General features: G+C 32.5%; 1 protein-coding gene across 6 annotated transcripts in view; it reads right to left on the bottom strand.

Moving 5' to 3' along the window:
• The window catches only part of EPHA5 (EPH receptor A5), a 288,516-nt gene that overhangs the window by 65,418 nt on the left and 200,391 nt on the right, over nucleotides 1-22,707 (bottom strand). For 4 of the 6 annotated variants that reach the window (XM_073017325.1, XM_073017326.1, XM_073017329.1 and 1 more), the window contains one exon: nucleotides 4,438-4,503. The exons of the other annotated variants lie outside the window; for them this stretch is intronic. In XM_073017325.1, coding sequence (XP_072873426.1) covers nucleotides 4,438-4,503 — 66 coding nt within the window. The remainder of the gene's footprint in view (nucleotides 1-4,437; nucleotides 4,504-22,707) is intronic. 6 annotated transcript variants of the gene reach the window in all.

Genomic DNA, 22,707 nt, shown 5'->3' with positions numbered 1-22,707 from the left:
TTCCTAAATATTTTCAGATATACTGATTAAAAGGAATTTACTTATTTAGAAAAACATACTTCATTGGATATGGGAATGATGTAAAATTATACCACACAAAATGAGAAAACAATTTTCTGAGTTCTTATCTCACATTTGATCAAGAGTGCTAACAGCCCTATGATTAATACCATGTGAGAAGCTAAATTATATCTTACTTGATGCTTTATATATCACTTTGTATCTTCATATTACATAAAACAAAGAATTTTAAAACTCTTAGAATAAATCTCCTAAAATATTATACACATGAAATTGTAAATATCTCAATAAATTATTCAAATTATTTTAAAATTAGCTATAATAAGAAAACCTGAACAATTTCAAATTCTTCAAAATATGCAAAGATAAATTAAAGACTATTCTCTATGTTGAATTCAGTTGTAATTGACAGAATTTTGATATAACACTGTCTATGACAATTAAATCTCTCTGTTTTTAAAAAGTTTTCTTATTCTAGAGTAAATAACTTCCTATTAATTTTTAACTGTTTTATGGATGCCACTATTGGATTTCTCAATCTGAGAAGGTCCATTTAATATCTCCTGTAGTCTGAAGTTTCACAGTTATTTTTAAAAATGGATAGTGTGGAGCAGTTCGTGATTGTATTTTGCTTAACAGGCCTTCAATTGAAATTTAATATACTCTATATACATGTCAAACAACACTCCCATCTGCCTACCACAAAGCACTTTAAATGGAGTTCTAGAATTATTACAAAGGGATGGTTTTCTTCTTTATGCCACTTTCACGCTATATAAAAGGGAAGAGTACTTCCACCCTCCCCCCGGCAGATATCTTATAAAGATGAATAAAATAATTAATGTAAAGTGTGTATGAAAATAAAAATTTTCTCATTACACATTTCAAGAAACAGAGTTAATATAGAAAAAGAAAAATGTATTGAAAAATTAGGATAATAGTTAATGTTTCAAAGACATCATGATCATTTGGCCAGAGAAATTTGTTTTGTTTGGATTTTGTTTTTAATCTCTTCATTGTATGTCTGAATTCTGAGATATACTAGAGTTCATTTATTATGTCTCTGATTTAAAATACTTTTAAAATTATAAAAAGTATTTAAAAAGTGAAGCTTATTATCTACAGATCACATAATAGGTAAATGAATAAAGTAAGAATTTAATATCTCTATTTTCAAAATAGTGACTGCTTTTCTCTTGCCACTTAAATCCCTCAAAGGATGTAGTAAATAATATGAAGACACCGAAAAGCGTGAAACCTAATGAATGAAGAAAATAATTTAACTCATTTGAATTTAAAAAACGCAAGAAATGGCTACTTTGGGACTATGGGATATTTTAGATGGATTTATAATAAATATTATGCTATAAATATACATTGGTTTCTGTAAGCACAAACACAGATGAATATTCGGGGATAAGGGGTAACATTAGAAAGTAGAGACATTATTACATTAAAATCATCAATTCAAAAATGGTTGTTTGTAAAAATAATTTTTTTTTTTTTTTTTTTTTTTTTTTTTGAGAAGTAAAACCATGATTAGAAAGTTGAGCTGGTTGAGATGACAATAAAGGCCACGGCAACTTAAAAAATACCTTTGCTAAAAATGTGGGAAGTTTTGGGGATATGGTGCTTAAACTTTAGGCATCTGAGTTCCATTCAGAAATAGTATAAAAATAACTTTTATCATTGGGTAGATTTCAGTTAAAGCAGGGAGAACGTTTAGAATATTAACATTATGTTTATGAATGTCACAACAAAGCAAGCAGGCAACTATACTGATGAAAATAATTTGAAATAAAAGGATTTAAAAAGGCAACATGTAATTATAAATATCATCTTATAAATGGTGCATCATGTATTTTTTAAATGATGGATGTGGTTTCCTGGTAGGAAATTTGATAGATTAAAAATCAGAATCTCAGATCCTTGTGAGAGTATCAACTCATTGGAATTGCTGAGCCAAGAATCTATATGAATAGTTTTGAAACAATGTTCTTTGGAACCCTAAATTTCCACAAGTTATCTCAGGATATTTCTAAGAGTCAATGCATTTACAATGGATAGTTTTAATGTATATGTATCATATTATATTAAGGTCAAAACTAACCACATATGGATTCATGAGTGATCTTTCAAGACACGAAAAACAATGGAATTCTAAGATTAAAAAGTCTACAAATTTCTGTTCTATAACTGCAAATGTGTCTGTTCACAAATGATGATGATAGAATTTTGAAAATGAATGACATGGTTATTGGAAATGCTGGCATGATGAGACATGCAAAATTAGGTGACAAGATTTCAGATTTCTTATTATTTTACTGACTCTCCTAGATAAATGGTTCTTCTCGGCTCTTAATTTGTATTATATAAGGTTGTTTCCTTCCTAGTGCTTTAATCTAAACAAATACCATCTTTAACAGAAAATTTGTAGTAACATGAAATTACAAAATGAACCTTCACAAAATATAGCAATAAAGCATTTTTAGTTCTGATTTCTACCCAGTTAAAAATTGGACAAATTTTTTATTGTTTACATCAGCTCAGTTAAAGTTTGTTTCTTTGGCTTTAATTTGTTTTATTTTACCAAGAATATATTTTTTAATATTTCCAGCTTTTCCAGGAGTCTTTCCATGAAGACTGGTAGCATTTTACTGAGTGCCTAAATACATATGTGGCTAAATCTTTATTTATTTTTTTCACAAACACACCCACAGGCAAATACACATGCACATATACAAACAAACTCATTGCCTTCACAATTTCTAACATTATTGGAAGAAAGACATTGTCATCTTCAGTTTACTGATGTGTTTTTTTTTTTTTTTTAAATAAGAGTTCTGCCTTCCTATTTTCCTTCTTTTCTTCTATTCATTTCATAAGCCACCTGAAGCCAACAATACACTAGAAAAAGATACTATCTTTTTAAATCAAGAATTTCAATCTGGCTAAAGCTAGCCTTTTCCAATACTTTCAAAGCCACAGACTCATAAATATTCACACTTCCATTGAAGTATTTTTGAGATGTAGTTCAAGGTAAGGCATCAATATCAATGTTCTTTTCTAAGTTGTAAATTATGCTTATTCTGCTTCAGAGATAATTTATCTATGTTAACAACTATAATTGACACTAAAGTAGAATAGACAATTCAATGACCATTTTTAGTTTTTCATAGCACAGGAACACACCACACACACACACACACACACACACACACACACACACACATTAAAACCAAACTTTATACTATAGCTTTTGCCAGATTTTAGTTTGTATTTAGTTTGACACTGAAGCCCCATGCTCATAAGAATTTCCTGTGTAAGTTATTTGGAACAAATCTTTACCTTCATATTAAACTTTAAAACTTTCTCCAAATTCAAAATTTTAAAAAAATTTACAAAAATATTTCTAAATTACAATATTCTATGTTCGTTCACTCTCTCTTGTTCTCAGATCATTGGCATCCATTCCACCACTTCTCACATTTGCACATCTGTATACCCTCATTCACACACAATTTTTTAAGCAACAAATATTACTTTATACCTAGAGAATACATCTAACAATTTTAAAAGTCCCTAGGAAACTCTATAGCTTTCTAATATGCCTTAGAAATCTTTCCTTGGCAAATTCTGACTACAAATGACAACTGGGAACAATAGTGCAAGGATTTAGGCTATTTAGTCTAGAAAGAAATTACCTGGAGTATTTCACTTTTCACAAAGTAGCTCCCATTGTGTAGGAGTTCCAATGCATCTGTGAATAGTCGTAACCCCAGATGTATGTTTAGGATTTGTACTTATAAATAATTAAGAGTATGCCTTTTGGACACTGATTGAAAAATGTGCATATTTTCTACTTCACTGGTATCAAAGTGAGAATATCACTTCTAATATCTGTAATAATTCAAGCTTAATAAAACTAGGTAAACCATTTGAAATTACATGTGGCTTTGTTTTCCAGTGCCACATGTATTCACAACGATATGACAATAGAAGATCCAAGTTATATTGTGGTCATTCCACGGTTTTGGGAGACAGAAAAGGTGATTTTGCCTTGACAGAAGTAGCATTCTACTTCCACGTGTGACATGGTTTTTACTTAATGGAACAAAGAAAACGGTGGCATGTTAAATGTGTAACGTACAACTGTAATCTCACAACTCCCTAGTTTAAATCAGGACCACAGTAAAAGCCTCAGAAGAGACGTATGAATGCTTGACACGGGGATGATGTGCCGTATGTATAATATTTATTTGAAATAATACATTGTGAAATCACTTGTTAGGATTCAATTTGGGGAGCCAGCTTTATTCTACTCAAATGTACACAAATGGAGAAAGAAAAGAAATGCCGACGGTAATACATATAGGTGGACATCACATAGGAGTGAAGGTGGGAGGGAACACTAACCATATTAGGCTTGGATGGGCAACAGCGCACAGGGAAGAAGCCCTCCCACAGCCACACTCGCAGCAACTGAAAAGCAAACAAGAGAGCCCAAGATAAGGAAGAGATCCCACTCCCTCAAATATAGCATAAAGACACTATGACTTTACTCAGGTGTCTGTTTTCCTTTTCAAAATCAAAAATCTCTAAATGCATACAATTAATTTTTTTCCACAGTGCCTTTCAAATTAAGAAGCGTTTTATGAATTTAAGAAATATAGAGTTGTAGTACATTGTTATTTTTATTTTGCTTAAAGTGATTATCAGTAGGAAATGTCATGAGCCAATATATTTGAATTAATTGTATGCAATTAATATAGACAGAAATAAAGATGTAAGCCCATTTTAACATATCTCTCCTCAGAAATTCCCTCAAAATTTACATCAGAAGAAATCCTAAATAGCCCTTTAAATACATGTTTTGCACATAGCCTACAAACTTGGAAAGAGTATAAAGACTTTCTTGTGTGACCCACTGATTTCTTATGCTTGTGGTATTACTTATTATAGCCTATTGAAAACGTTAGGTGTATATAACTTCCCAAATCATTTACTGAGGCCTACCAATTTAATTTTACTTTTCTAGATTAAAAAATTGTATTTCCAAATATATATTTTCAGAGCACTAGCTATATAAAAAAAGCAAACTATACAGAATACATGCATTTTTCCAGATATTGCAACACTCAAGATTCTTGTAATTTTTCTACATATTCATAGTAATAAATCCAGGAAATACAAAGTAAACTATTTTATAAAATGCACTTTATTGACAGAAAACATGTTAACTGATGGCAGAATAAAAGACATAAGTTACTTAGTGCTTCAATGCATTCATTTCTAGATATTTTTAAACGAATAGCATTTACAGTGATCTCAACAGAACTATAATGTGAGCTCAGTAATGATATAATATACCAGCATGTCTAGGCTTTCATTTAAAATCTGTCTGTTTTGAACTTTCATTTCTAGAAGTGTATCTACTCTATTTTATATCAAAAAGAATAAGTAAACAAGACATAAATTTCCAATAAGTTTGCAAACACTAATGAAGATAGATGATTATTTCCAAATAAAATTCCAATGGATCTTTTCAAAGAAAAAGTAGACAATTTTAATATATTTTCTTTGTAGCACTGACAATATTTTAACTTGCAGTACTACTAAATGTCTGAGAATTTTACTGTCACTAAAATGAAATTCTGATTAAAAAATTGCTACATAACATTTATTTCCAATTTGTCTATTTATTATAATACATTTTAAAGAATATGCCAAATCATTATTTTCACTGTGGAGATATTGAGAGTCAGAGTTACAGTATATCAGAATATTAAAAAAATGTAAGAGTAGTTAAGACATCTGTAGAGTATTTTGGCAGATCTTGATATACTTCTTTACAGTAACACCTGTTGCATTAATGTCTCCAACAATTACTACAATTTTATACAAGTTAACTTTCCTACCACTCCTGCCTCGTTGCAGCACTCAGATTAGGGGTTAGCAAACTACAGAGAAAGGGCCAAATCCAGTTTACTACTTGTTTTTGCAAATACAGTTTTCTTGGAACACTCACTGCTTGTTGTTTATGGCTTCTTTAGTGCTGCTGTGGCAGAGTTGAGGAGTTGGGGCAGAGAATGTATGACTTACAAAGCCTAAATCAAATATCTGGCCCTTTAAAAACTGTTTGCCCTCCTTTGTTAGACTGCTAGTTTTCGGAGATGAGAATGACTGCTCTTGCTTGTTTTCTTTTTTTTTTTTTTTCTTCATGGTTTAGACACAATGAATGACACTCCTAAGCAGTCAATGTTTTACCATAATTGGTATTAACTGATAATAAAATTATCTCAATTTACTGATATCTACTAAAATAGAAAGCCTGCATATATGAGTTCATTTCAAACAGCAGTTTCAACTCAACAAAAAATGTGCAATTATTGGTTGTTAACAAATGTATCCAACTGTTTATTAATGAGAAAAAAATGATGCCATTTCCTAATAAAGTGCAAATATCCTTCTAGTTGAAAGTGTGCACAGTTTATACATTCATATAGAATTACGCATGGGAAAACAATAACTGCATCGTGATTGGCTATTATCTAACAGAATTTGTCTAACTCATGGTAAGTGAACTGTGTCAAGAAACACATAAACAATTCTAAAAATAATAACATTTTATAAAGTTATCTTAATTTAAAAATAAGCTTTGTGTCTTATGAAAAAGTATGCACGTACACACACATACACTCACACGGAATTCACTATAACACCAAATCCAATAATTTAAATCAACTTACATATCATTAGAATTCTACTTTATTATTTCAATAAAATGTGATTAAAAAAACCTAGAACCATATAAAATTAAATATTTATACTTTTATTGTATTTGCTTTAAGGTGGCATAAAAATTGCTCTAGATAATTTGGTAAACCTTCCTTATTTGGGTTGACAGCTATAAAATAGTGACAAATATATGTATTTTTTCTCAGAAGTTTTGTAAAAATAAAGTGAGAGAATACATATATTTTACTTTGATCAGTGTCTGGCATATCAAATATTTTGGAGGAAAAGTGTTAACTATTAACCTTAAAGTTATCATAATCAATGTGACAGAATAGATTCTCATTATCTCAGAATAATTTATATTTTTCATAATTGATATGACATTATTAGACTAAATATTTTATCCATAATAGAACTAAATAAAAATTACATTCAGATTAACTAATATAAATACATAATGGCCAATGTAATTAAAAAAAATCATTTCCACAAAATATGTTTTCTAAGGATTTGATGATTATATAATACTGCTCATTAATATGTTATTAACAAAACTAAAGCTAAAGTTACTTTTCTATGAGCATCAGAAGTTTGATAATGACCCCCTAATAACCTTTTAAAATAATTTCTGAAGACACTTTCACAGTAATAGCTTGACATCAGGTGGTATAAAAAATGTATTTTTCCCTCAGCCAATGAATACTCAGATAAGTACAGGTTAATGCTCACAAGCCTCAGAGATGATTTCAAAATAGAAATCATCTATTTTATAGAAAGTAATACCACCAAAATGTGCTAGAAATAGCAAGGAATCTTATCTGTGAGCTCTGATTCAACACAGTCTATATCTGTATTCCCATCGGTGTTTAGTACCTAGAACTCTGTACATAACTGCATGCAGCTATAACAAGATTGTTTTAATCCAAGTTTAAAATAGCTTAGCTCCCTTTGACTTATAATAATAATAAAAAAACCTGTTGATCTTTGTTTTAACAAGATATTTCCATTTGTCCTTCATCAGATTAAAATATGATAGCATAATCTTTTCAGACCCAAAGAGGATTCAAATAAAATTACTTTAGCCAGCTCTTACACAGAGTTGATCAATACAGGTATGAAGTGTGTCTATGTAAGTACGATAACCTCCCTCCTATGGAAGCAAGGTGATTATTCCTCTAGGGAAGGAATTATCAAAGATGCTGGAACAGAGAAGCAAGATTGCAGGCTATGGATAAATTATGACTTAAATTATTAAACAAGAGATCATAGAATTGGGTAAGAAAAACACTAAGTTGTCAATAGATAAATGAGAAAAAAACAAGAAAAGTAATTTCACAAAAGAAGTACTTGATTACATATAAAATATTTTTATTTTAGTTGTAACAAAGGAAGAAAGCTAAAGGACTGCACCATTTTCCTATTTTAAATTAAATTAACAACAAGCGATGATATTCAGTGCTAGAGAAAACAGAATGGACCTAGTGTTCTAATGTGTGGCAAGTGACACTGAAAAGTGGCACCAATCCTTTAGAAAACAATACTCTAAATCTGTCAAAGAGCAATAAAATATTCTCATGCTTTGGCCCTATTGTTTCACAAAATAGTTAGATCATGGGGTTTGTAGTCAAACTAGGAGCAGTCTTGAATATATCCATTACTACATGCATAGTTTTGGATAATCTAGTCACTGATGAAATGAGATAATAAAATCTACACCACGTAGGGTTTGAGGTTGATCATATATGTTAAGCTCTCTGTACTGTTTGGGGCTCACAGGCAGCACTTAGAAAAGTTTTAAGTGATATTACTATAAGACAGTCTTAGGGCAAAGTGCAAGTTATATTATTATCGTGTACATTATTTGTAATATACATAAGGCTGAGCATAGATTTTAAAGCAACTAAATGATAAAATATTTGTTGGGTAAACCAAAGTATATATGTGAAGTCTATGAAGCAATTAATGTAAATAAGGTATAATATTAAATTTTTTTAAATTAGGTAAAAATCGGTGTGAAGAAAAGTAAAATGATGGCATAGGCATATGTCAAACCTGTAAGAGATACTGTGCTGAAATGTTACATTAATTGCATTATAGAAATATTTTTAGTTCACTCTGATTTCATTTTTTAAAGTTGTATTTCAGAATTTCAAAAAAAATTTAAACAAATCTAATTATGACACTTATTGCAATATATTGTCATTAAAGGCCATGTGTTTTTAAATGAGTAAAAAGAATTTGAACACATAACTAATATTAACCAAACAACACTGAATAAATTGTTCACTTGTAATTAACACTAGAATGTTAATTGTTTTATACATTTCTTAAAATATTCAGGATGCAAAACTGCATGGTACTAAATGTGTTTCCACCAAATTTATATGTTGAAGTCTTGACCTCAAAAGCGATGATTTTCAGAAGCAGGGCATTTGGAAGTTGATAAGATCATGAGTGCCCAGTCCTCTTGAATGAGGTTAGTTTTCCTATCAAACAGGTTTGAGGGAATTCCCTTGCCCCTTCCCTCCATAGGAGGGCACAGCAAGAAGGCAACCTTTTGCAAGGTGGTAAGCGAGCCCTCACTAGGAATCAAAGAGGCAAGCACCTTCAACATTAAAAGATCAATGCCTTAAAAACACTTGGTGACTCAAACTCTACCACATTATTTAAATCCATGTTTTAAATAGAGATTAAATCATATAAATGACTGAGGTGCACCTTAAATAAATGATGCACTTATCATGAATTTCTTTGAAAAATCCCCCAAATTGTACAAATATAAGGGTCTCATGTATAGCCATTCATGCTAAGGAAAAAGTCAAAAACACAAACAAACAACAACTAATTCACATTAACACTGTAATCAGACACTCTCCTTATTTCTTACTCTAAAAAAAGACTATTAGGACCTAGAAATATCAAACTAAATGAAAGCAAAAAAAACCAAACTTGAGGTGAGATATATTTAGAAAACACTTCAATTATTTTTTTAAGCTATATTAATAATGACGCTGTGTTTTTACTTCATTTCATTATTCTAATGGGCCAGAGATCATTATAAAACATTAGGTTATTCTTCCATGAATGCCACAGGTAAAGGAACAGATTCAATTAGCAAATGTTATTAAACGCGTTAGATACAATTTGCTTATTCCAAAATATATTTGAACTCAAAATAAATTGTATCAAATATTAACCACCTTTCTTAAACTTTTTGCTGCAGTAGAAGATATAGTCATTCTCATTATTAGTAAACATTTACTGAGAATCTATATGCTATTCTTGTGTAATACAGTGGTTCCAAACCTGGCTACAGATTAGAATCAACAAGGAAGCTTAAAAACAAAAGCCCAGGCCTTACCTTGAAATAATTAAATCAGAACATCTTGATTGTGGAACTCAAACATCATTTTTTCAAAATCTGTACGTTGATTCTAAATTTTCTCTAGGTTGAGAAACACTGATCCAAGAGGTACTCAATAAATATGTATTGTATTGAATTGATGTGTATTATAATAGTTCTTTGGGAATTTACTTAATAAAAGGGAAAGACTTGTAATTAGCATATTAATGAGCCTGCATGTAAGTAGAAATTTCAAAAGCACCTGGAGGTGTTAAAAATAATTTGTTCCTTGGTAAGAATATATATATAGATAGAGAGATAATATATAAACATATAATTTATATACACATCATATCTATGTAAATTATGTACAAAATGTATATATAAAAATAATATGCGGCCGGGCGCGGTGGCTCATGCCTGTAATCCCAGCACTTTGGGAGGCCGAGGCGGGCGGATCACAAGGTCAGGAGATCGAGACCATGGTGAAACCCCGTCTCTACTAAAAATAGAAAAAATTAGCCGGGCGCAGTGGCGGGCGCCTGTAGTCCCAGCTACTGGGGAGGCTGAGGCAGGAGAATGGCGTGAACCCGGGAGGCGGAGCTTGCAGTGAGCCGAGATTGCGCCACTGCACTCCAGCCTGGGCGACAGAGCGAGACTCCGTCTCAAAAAAAAAAAAAATAATAATAATATGCATGTAAAGTATTAAAACATATATATCTTATATGATATATATCATTAATGTGTTTATATCATATATATGATGTATCATATATATGATGTATATATCATATATGATGTATCATATATAATATGATGTGTTTATCAAATATACATATAATACACACACACACATTAATCAGGTGGAATTCCATTAAGAAATTTAAACTCAGATGTGGTTTCTTCTTTGCCCTCCCAATTAATATTTCCAATAATTATGAAAGTCCTGGACATGATATTAGTGGCAACAATAACAGGTTAGAAAGAGTTATGTCCACTCCTAAAAACCTTTCCTGTGTTTCTTCAAGAACAAAACCACAATCACCACTGCTACCACCATTATCACTTTCACTGCTACCAGTAAAAACAAAGCAAAAAAAGAAATATTAAGAAATGCTATTTTTATCTTTGGCAAGATTATTATAGGAAAAAAAAAAACAGCATGGAACTATGACTATTGTGGAGTTCCCTCTGATATTTTGGGATGATGGATTTTATTGAGCTCACTGTAGAGTGCATACCCTATTTTAGAAGACTTCAATAATGCCCTGGTCATAATATCTCCCAATCTGAAGAAGTAATGGTATCTTCCTACCAACTTATTATAAATAGACACTTGGAGATCTCAGACACTTGGACAGATGCAGACACTTGTATGTCTCTTCTAATATTTGTTTAAAAGTAAGAAAAGGGGTGCAGGGAAGTAGGAAGGAAGATGTGGTTTTAAAAGTTTTGATTGCCTTGTGATTTATAACATAAAAAATATATATGATATAAATCATGTAAGCCATATTCCCATTTAGAGCCACAAATAAACAATATTAAACACTATCATGTTCTGGAAAAAAATAATTTTTTACAAAGAAAGTCTTGCACGTGTACGATGTGCATGCACATGTAAAAATTAACCTCCTTATTTTTCAAAAATCTGTTTGTATACAAGAAAATTTCTGCCATTAATGAGTCAGGAAGGAACGGAAGACGAGATTGTGCAGGGACACAGGAGAGGTTGTGAAAGGCCAAATAGACTGGGCTAAGGAGTCACAGGAAACCGGACATGCCATATGCACTCATACCTATGTGCCTTTTTCCATCACACTCTCTCAGCCATCTCTGGTAAAATGTATCTTCACCCTCAAGGTGCAGTTCAAATCTACCACTCCTCTAACAATATTTCTGTACTCACTTAAGCAGAGATAATTGTATCTTCTATTCTCACACTGATTTCTTCTCAATTTGTTCCAAATACTCACAATCTATAGCAACTTGTCCAAGAAGTCAAACCATAACCTTTGTAGCAATCAGACCAAATAGTCAGAACTTAATAACTGCAAACTTCCTTAATTTTTGGTCCCTATTTCCAATTTAGGATCAAACAAAGGAAGCCAAATCACCTAGGATGCCTTGATTTTAGGTAGCCAATTCCGGCTTCACTATGCCAACAACTTCCAAATCTGGGCCTAATTGAAGCCTTCCCTTTTTCCCCATTGTTACATTATCCTGCCTGCCTTTGGGTCTCAACCAAATGCATGTGATGTTGGCTGATCCTCTTCTGTAGTAAGCTGTGAAAAAATACTCTGTGTTTGTTCTCATCTGGGTGATTTCAGCTTATTTCCACAGAAGAGATAATCTTTACTAGTTCAATAAAGGGAAAATATATGGATTCATCTTTGCAATCAACAACCATCTTATTTCTGTTCTAGCATAATAATAGTGTTGATATACAACATACTGAATCATGTTTCTTACTCCTGCAGAACGATGCCTACACTGAGCAAACATCAATTACCTCCATTTCTAGAAGCCTAAATTTGCTAAGCTTCTTCCACTGAGCTCTTCCTCTCCCAGTCATCTCACAGCTGAAACACGTCTGTCTCGGGGGCCTCTTAGAAAAGAACGTAGGATTATCGTGATGAACCTATTTGTGCTCAGCTATTTTAGGTTTTAAATTATTTTGAGAAAAGTAGAGAGAAAAATTGAAAGCAGATAAAGTGGCAAATAAGTGATGCTGTTTTTGTCCGTTCAAATAAATAACATTTATAAACATAGCTTTGAAATTACTGTTTTAAATACTCATTTAATGAAAAAATACCATCAATTAAAACTATGAGTGAGTTCAAAAAAAGAAGAAAATGAATAAAAGAAAAAAGTCAACTACGTACATTTTTTAGCTCCCTCCTATTATGTCTGTTTAGTATTTTTCTAAAATTGAATCACATCTATCAGCATGAAACTTTTAAGGTGGAAAAGTCAGAAAGACTAAGCTTTCCATTTAATTATGTCTCTCTCAAATAATAGAAGTAATTGTGGCAATATACTGAAATTACCAAAACTCAAGAAATGTATGTATTTTGTGATAAACATATTATGATAATTGAACATACTCTAGAATGACTTAAGAGAAAGCTAAATGTCACATTTTCATATCACAACATTCAAATTCCATGCAACTACATTCTGTTTTTTATTAGCATTGATCAGTAGCATTAAAATCACATATTATAATAGTTGCCATAATTATTTAAAATTAAATATTGTGCTGGAGATAAATGTGAAATATTTAACACATTGTATACGTAACATAGTGATTAATTATGGTTACAATTGCTTTATACATTGAATTGTGTATAAATGCATGTGTGTGATTATATTCACAAAAATGTACTTTTATAAAATATTTGTAATTGTGATTATATATGATCTCCAACAGTAATTTACCTGACCAAACATTGAAAAATATTTTAATATTATAATATTTATACCTGTGTAATCCTGATAAAAATCAGACAGATTAATAGAATGGCTTTCATAGCCCAGAGCCAGCATAGACAAAATAATACCCATGTAGATGCTTATTTAGTACATACTACATGTAGAAATTTACAAGATTTTTTGGGGATAGTGAAAACCACTGCTGGGTACTCATATAAGTCTTTGAAAAATATCAATTTAAATCTCCACGTACACAAAATTAACATTTTAAAGATTTTTATATCCCATGCAAAATAAACGTTACTAAAACACAAACAAAATTTGACACTTTCAATAATATAGCTCTGCTCTGTGAAGTGCTACAATCCCACTAACTTTAATGGGTAAAGAGCCTGTTCATGCAATTTACAAAACAGATGTTAAAATCGCTAATGACTATACTTTTTGCTTATAAGTGTATGACCCTGTTAAATCTAAAAATAAAAATAAATTTAATTATAAATGCACAGTTATTTTTCTCCTGTTAAATAAGCAACGATGTTCTAGGTTGTGAACTACCAATATCATGTACTATTGAGGGGAATGCTAATTAGTACAGTAGTTCAGAAGGGCCATTTGTCAATATGTATAAACAATCTTAAAAATATTCATATACATTGACCCTTACTTTGAATTTTATGAATGTGATCTAAGGACATTAATGACAGTTATAGTAAAATACAAAACAAGCACACACAGAGACACACAAAATCTTTCTCTCAAACAACAATTACACACACACAGCAAAACATTCATGACAAAGATCAGACATTAGCATACCTAACAGACATTAAATGTTTGCTTTTAAAATATTTTAATGGCTCAAATAAATTTTATATTGTTAAGTAAAAAAAAGAACACAAAACTATAAATTAAAAATTCAACTGTACAATAGATATCTTAAATATATATGGCAAAATATTAATACTGTTTGCTTCTGGTGGTAAAAGTATGACTAACTTTCTGAATTTTGTCTTTTATATTCTTTGCAATTTTAAATAGGAATTAAGAAATGCACATCTAAATACCAAATAGCAGCTTAGTAGGAAATTAGGGCAATTGACTTAACTCTGCCAACTTTGTAACCTGCAATGTAAAAAAAAAAAAAAAAAAAAAAAAAAATAGGCTGAAACTTATGGGAAAGGGAAGAAGCAAGATGTCTCGGTAATGTCAGCAAATAAGGGCATTCATCTAAGGACGTGGCCATTTATCTAACCTCTAAGAATATGTTGGAACATAGTTAAAGTAGTCCAGGTGCAATCTGAGTACTTGGGATCTATGGAGGCACAATGTATGGAAGCAGGATTCATAATGATTTTCATCTTAGGACATTTGGTATATACTGAGATGGTCCCCTAATAGACTTCCAAGCTGGATTATTTCAGAGTTCTCCTTGGAGCCGGTGGTGCTGTCCAAAGGCTTGGAGACACTGGAGCAGGATCCAGTCACCCTGACTTTGGAAACTGATAGGAACAAATGGGCTAAACTGCACAAGCTCCATTCAGATATTTGAGATATACAGAAGTTCCTTCTCATTGCAATTTTTTGGACGAAGATTTAGAAGCCCCAAGGCGTAGGTAGAAAGATACAGGGTGGTAAAATGCACATCTGCTTATATTTTAAAGTAGCTTTTTCCCTGTTGGGGCTGAAAAGCAACAGTATACACCAGCACAGCTTTGAAAGGATTAATAATTCACCATTAAGGATTAAAAAAAAAAAGCCTTATCCTGGCCACTGCTTCCCAAATTACTAGAGAAGAGACAGATCCAAAAGACTACAATATGTACATTTGGAACATGAAGAACAGGGATAGGTCAGGAAAAGTCAGATATCAACAACACAACAAATCATCAAGAGGTTCCTATGTATTACAAAAAGCATGAAAGTCATACAAATGTAGAATATTGGTTTATTACATATTTATCCATCTAAATTCCTATGTAAATAATTTTTTAATTCACTTATGTAAATATTGAATTCATGCTAATTTGATGATGCCTTGTTTGACTTTTAGATCATCTTTGGTATGATTTAAGTGACTGAATTTCATCTTAAAAGTTTTCTGAGGAAGACTGGACAACTAAATTGGCAATTCCTTATATTTTTCCTTGCAGCAAATTACGGAAATCAGAAGATTTGTGAAGGTTTAATGTGTATATTGCTTAAATAGTTATACTGAACTTTGCATCCTTAAAAATAATAGCATCGTGGTGCTGGCATATCCAAAAATTTCTTGAACAACATTAGCTTTGCAGATTTTTGGTAAAAGTCCAGTATATCTGGGAACAATTAATATTAATGTTAAAAGTATTTGATTTCATCTTATATTATTTAATGTTTCTGAAGATTCAACTCTTTTCTCTGTAATTGCACATTATGATTATCTCTTACATTGTATGTGTAATATTCCTCCATATCCTGAAACAGTTTCTCTTTGTATTATACAGTAAGGATACTAATAAATGTATTAAACAATTGAATTCAATGATTAAACGATCAAAGCTACATAACTTCAATTGAAACTCAACATGGACAATAGTTCATTTGTATTTTAATGTTGGCAGGATCTGTGCATTATCTATGGAGAGGATCAGTTTAATCAAAGGCAACTTAATTTGCTTCAGAAAAAATCAAGGGGGATAGGCATAGCAATATCAGAGAAGCACTAGGATTCTCCAACATCAGAGGCATTGAGAACTATTGGAGGTAGGCATTAGGTACTTATGAGATACATGGAACTATTTGAATCTGTGGAATCGTCTGTCTGGAGGGACACTAAAGAGGAATTACAAAGTTGGTCTAAACACAGCCTAGAAAAAAACTTGGGAAACAGGTTTCCGCAATTAATTTCCACAGGGAAGTCAAACCTTGCCAACTTGATAAGATCTTGCCTTCTGGATGGAAGTAGGGGTGTAGTAAGGAAGAAAAAAAAAAAAAAAACTACACTAAAATTTCAACTGTATTTCTTGGTTTTCATTGCTTTTCAATCTATCAATCTATCCTGGTCCAAGAGTACTCTATTTTTTATATATTTTTTTCTGTCTGTATATTATGATATTTTGACATCTTAGAAACCTCTCTGCCTGGGGAAAGATTGCCGGTCTCACGGCTAACCAGTTCCTAGAAGTAGAACGTACTTAGCCTACAGCATGTATTTGAGATGCAAACTAACCAATCTGGAGCAATACCTCTTCTAACCTCCCCTTAACTTCAGGAGGCAATATTACACTGCCTTAATAACCCCAGGCCCAGGTTCCAGGAAACCAGAGACCTCTTCTGTAAGCCCAAAGTTAGCCAGAATTATTCAAACTAGCCAATATACTTTCACATAGAAATGCCAACAAAGGCTCACTCCTAGACTTTCCCCTCACTCCTGTCTTCTTCCTCCTGACCAAAATCTGGTGTTTCTCTGATGGTCCTGCATGACATGCCATACTTTCTGTTTCTAGGACCTGTGAATATAATAAACTTTGTTTTCCTATGCCTCTTCTGTGTTTCTTCTTGTGGTCATACCTGACTAACCATCACTTAGAAGAACACAGGGCAAGAACTCAACTAACAGCAACCATCATGGGTATGCAGATTCCAATGCCAAATCTTGCAAATAGGAAGAAATGATAATATGTTATTTAAAACAAAAACAAGGAAGAGGCCGAAAATAACAACAAAATCAACTGAGATTGTTATCTATAATAGTGGTGGCTAAAACACAGTGTGACAATGAGAGCAGACATAACTAATATTTCATATATAAAAGTATGCCATTTTTCTGTGAGATTAAAATATTAGAGGAGTAAAAAAGTAATGAGAGAAACAAGGAGTGAGAGACAGTAAGGGAATTTTGGTAAGCAAAATGATTGGTGTATTAGTTTGTTTTCATAGTGCTATAAAGAACTGCTGGAGACTGGGTAATTTGTAACAGAAAGTGGGAGGGGAGGCCTCAGGAAACTTACAATCCTGAATCATTGTGGAAGGGGAAGCAAGGGGCTTTTTTTTCATAAGGAGAAGGAGAAGTGCCAGGCAAAGTGGAAAGAGCACATTATAAAACCATTAGTTCTTGTAAGAACTCACTCACGATCGTGAGAACAACACAGCGGAAACTGCGCCCATGATTCAACTACCTCCGCTTAGTCTCTCCTTTGACGTGAGGTGATTATGGGGATTATAATTCAAGATGAGATTTGGGTGGGGACACAAAGCCTAACCATATCAATTGAAATATAATATGCTTTTTAGCATTATAACTATCACAGCCATCAGGAGTATACAAAGTCGGTCCTTCCAAACGGCATAATAAAGAATTCAGCTGCTTGAGATTGAGTTGCTAATCTATTAGAAACAGTTTCTTTTTTTCCCTGGTTCATGTAAGACCTTATAAAGCACAGATCTTGAACAAATGTGGCTTTTAGCTGATGTTTAAAATCATCTGGGACACTTTGATTCATTTTTCAACAATGAGTATACTTCCAGACATGGCTCAGGAAATTAACTGATTTTTTTTGTTGAATAGATGTTCTAGCCTTTGGCATAGGGCAATGCTATTGATTTTCACTGTGGAGCTGGGTATCAGATGTCTGTGAAAGCCTGTGTTATTGTGGGTTCTGAGAGATGTGTAAAATTCCCAGAAACCTAGGAGGGTCTTCCGCCAGAGCCCAGCATCTTCTGGAGTGCCAGTCTACTCTTTCAGATGAGGATCACATTCTTAAAGAAATGGAGCTTTGAGCGAATGGAGCTTTAGACAAAAAGTGTATTTTGTTCTTGTGGTTGGGCTTTTGACCTGCTCTTTGCTTCATACTAGGTGAAATCTAAGTCATTTGATTCTTTACTAAAATAATTTGTATCTTTGCAAGTGAGTGATATTACCCTCTTGTTTCTAGTACCATAAACTGAGTTTTTCTTTCCAATGTTTGCCTCAATATAACTTCCTGAGCATTGCAGTGATGTTTACATGTTTGATCTGTGGGATGTTCAATAGTGTTGAGCAATTGAGCCAGTAACTCTCTTAAGTTCAGCTTCCTAGGACGGTTTGCTTCCCACAGTGGGCAATTAGTTGTTGCTATGTTCCTTGTCTTCCTGGCATTACTCTGCCCTAATCCCCATTTGTCACTTATTAATAAATTATGATCTGCTCTCTAATTATTTTGATTCAGAGCCTTTGAAGAAAAAAGCATGTAATCATGAGAAAATAGAAGAGATAACAACCCTCAGATATTAAATCAATACTCATGTCTGGATTTTTTATAGTTGTACAAAGTCACATCTATTGCTAACTCATAAGTTTCTGAGATTTACTTTTAATGAGCTTTTATCTAAAATCTGTGATTGTATATATGATTACAAATGTTTGGTTATCATTATTTTAAAATATAATATTTATGAGATTAAAATGTTTTCATAAAATTTATTGTTTGTCTCAGAACTTATTAAATTCTGAAACTACATAAGCCTAATCATGTTATAGATGTCAAATATATCAATTTATAAAAGTTATTGTTGCTTGATGTCACCAGGTACATCACAACAATGGTATAAGCATGTCCAGATGTCAAAGAAATAAAATCATAAGCTAGTGAAGATTTATTAACTCCTATGCACTACTTCTTGAAATCATTGCATTTATTTTGTGATGGGATCAAAAGGTTTATTATTTATTTATTTAAAGGTGTATTTATGGGTTGTGCATTTCATTGTGTTTATTTTAGAGATATTAAAGTTTTCATTTTCTAAAATGTCAATATTAATGGGAAAAAATGGACAAACCACTTCAAATGGAGATTGATGCACAGCTTATCTTTAATTCAATAGCTTATGAGTTATTTATTTAATTAAGTTACATAGGAGAGCCACAGAAGCTTTTATTCTCTAACTACTTACTGGTTGACAGAAGAGAGAAGACATTTACACAATGCCCTATAATTTGTAGTTTAAAGTGTTAAATTCTATGAGAATACTGATATATTGTTTTGATATATTGTTCAAAGGAGATAATACTTTGGCTAAAGGGATTGAGGGAGTTTCTTTTTCCTCTATTCATGATAGAAAGTTTGATACAAGTCTTCACATGTTGGTAAGGCTTAAATATTGAGGGATAATATAGAGTTTGTTCCAAGCAAATGGAAGATGTGAAAAAGAGTGTAGAGCGAGAGATTCTGTTTCCTCTTTCTCACTCCATGTGTTTTGTATAAAACTGATCCTATTTTCAGTTTCAGGTGTGAGTTCCTATGGTGTCGGTCACCAAGTGTAATTTCTCCATCCTCTTCTTAGTTAAGGTCCCAATACTACTGATTGACTTACTCTGTGGAGCTAGGTATGAAGTTTCTGTCACAGCCTGTGCCATTTCAGCTCTGAGAGTGAAGGCTGAGAGTCCTAAAGTCAAATCTGTGTTCAACACAGTGACCATTTCCCCTTAGTGATCCAAAAGTTGCCTGATCTCTTCCTACCTCATGGGCCTCTCCTTCTTAGGCCACTGTGGCTGGATCTTATTCTTCCATCCTACCTTTCAATATCAGTGTCCCAGGGTTTTATCCAATAACTTCATTTTAATCAATGTCTTTAAATACCATATTTGTTCAACAACATTCTTGAATTATGTCTCAATTGCATAACAGATATGATTTTAAACACCTGGATCTATCAGTGCCTGTCATTTAGACTAAATGTTTTAATCTCTGGGAACTTTTCAGCTGGAAGATCAATAATTTTCTTTTAGATTAAGCCACTATAAATTATGGCTTCTATCATTTGCAAGCAAAGAAATCCAAGACAACAACACATAGTGATAATTCTGGAAAGGTAATTTGAAGTACATTTTTAAGAGTCTTAAACTGCAGCTGCACTCCTCCAGTAATACTTTCATTAGATATTTACCGAGGACCTACATTATAATCCTTATATTCAAGATCAGCACATATCTACTGGGGTGATAGATACATTAAATGGTGAACTAAAACTACTTCAGTGAGAAAATAAAATTTTAAGGGTAGACAGAAATGGAATTAATCAGGGTTCACAAACTCAGGTATGACCATGGAGTTGGTGACATTTAATTTGTGTGAGTTTAGAATAAATACGATTTACTGGGTATAATTATCCCAAGAAGGGAGGAGAATCTACTGAAATTCAATGTAATTTTTAGTGTCAAGCTAAAACTAACATTAATTTTTAAGAGGTGTTTTATTCATATTTCTGATAGTTTCTAAAGTTTTAAAATGTAAATTCCATTATTTTTAGCAGCAGAAAATCAGAGGCTTCCCACACAAAAGTTCAAAAGTTGAATAATCACAAGTCTTGGGGAAGTTATATCCTGAAGAGCAAAGGCCCTGACATCAGAGCTGGGTTCAAACTCCAGGCCCTTACTGACTAGTTGTATACAATAATTATGTTCTGGATACTTTCCAAGAGAAAAAAAGGCACAGATAAAAATCCCTATCATTTTGTATCCTTCTCTAGTAGGACAGACAGACTAAAAATGATGCATGGTGTGCAGAGGAAATAATCATGTCATCTTTTTAGTATGCTTAATTGAGAGAACAAGATTGAGCAAAGATTGGAAAGAAATAAGAAAAAAGCTATAAGGTTCTCTGTGTCAAGGAAGTTTTGGACAGTAAGAAGAGTCAATGCAAAAGAATAAAGGCAGGACCTTTCTTACAATTTTTAAGAAACAGCAAGAAGATAATTTTATCAGCTATAAATTTGATATAGATCTAGTATTGAGACATGGTGGTGGTGTGAGATATTACTTGCAAAACTTTAGAACATTGCCTAGTAGTAAATGCTATGTAACTAATGTTAGATAATGTTATACTTTTCATTACTATTACTATGTTACTTCCATTAGGCAAAGAGGCTTCTCTGCAGGTTTTAGAGCATACCCTTCATGAATATACTTTTCACAAAGTACTCATTCAAGAAACTATGATGCTTTGATATCAGATGTAGTCAGAGCTCATTCATGTGTCTAAATTAAGTAGCTGCATTTAAAACTCTGGCATAAATATTTTATTTGGCTCCAAATGAGCTTGCAGAAAATTTTCTAAGTTCAAAGGATTTTACCCTCTAGCCATTGCTTTGACTAACATAAGAACTGTGCCAGGCATGTATCAAGAACTCAAATATTTCTTGAATTAATGATTCAGACTAACTGAAAAGTTACCATGAAGAGAAAAATTCCAATTCTATTGTAAACTCTTCTTCTTCTATGCCTAACTATTGTAATTCTGTTTTATAAAATTTTGTCTCCTTACCAGGCTACTAAGTAAGAGTAAGAACATTTATAGAAAGGACACTGTTTTCTTATATCATATGTCTTGGACTTACCTTTGTGTTTATGTGCAATAAGTGTCCAAAAGTGTTTGTAATGGATAATTGTGAAGATGTCATTTACAACCGATCTTACTTGAAGGGACTTAAAAGTAAGTACAAAAGGCTAAATTTTAATATTATTTTCTTGAAACAATAAAACCTACTGTTTTATATAAATTTACTTATTTCTCTAATTTCTAGCACTGTCTAATGACTGTAATTATGATAGACTCTATTATAGTATTGGCTGACGTCTAAAGAATTTTTGCTTCAGAAAACTGTGACATTTCAAATGGATTGAGTTTCAACTGTTGAATAGAACACAAAGAGAAACAGTATTGAGTAGTTATATGTCTAGGTACAAGATTTGAACATGACCATGACAATCAAATGGAAGATTGTTTGGCTAAAAAATATAACTTTTAGCAGGCATTAAGCCATTTCCTTAATTAAATTTATCATCTAAGGAACATCATAGCATTAAACTCACATATGAATAGTCTTAAAATTGATGGCAGTGGCGGCCTGTCTGGAGTGACCACTACAAAGGCAACGACTGCAGAGGGGGAGGTGAGGCCGAGGTTATGCGCTCTGTGGGGCCAACAGAAGATGGGAATTGATGGAAGCCCACCCGCTTCCAAATTGGCAGGGCAAGAGCCCTGCTCTTCTAGGCACAGCTGCAGCCACCCAACTGCGGCTATAGATCTTGGCATCCCTGTGCTTTCGGGAATCCCAAAAGACTCCCTGCCCCTGCAGGCTCAGACATGCCTGCTCCTGCTGCCTGGCCTCTCCTTGCTACTGATGCCAGCTCTGATTTCAAAGCAAAGTTGAGG

This window comes from Chlorocebus sabaeus, chromosome 7, assembly GCF_047675955.1.
Source record: "Chlorocebus sabaeus isolate Y175 chromosome 7, mChlSab1.0.hap1, whole genome shotgun sequence".
Lineage (NCBI taxonomy): Eukaryota > Metazoa > Chordata > Mammalia > Primates > Cercopithecidae > Chlorocebus > Chlorocebus sabaeus.
Note: the sequence above shows the minus strand (reverse complement) of the source record. Positions and strands in the feature narration are given on the sequence as shown.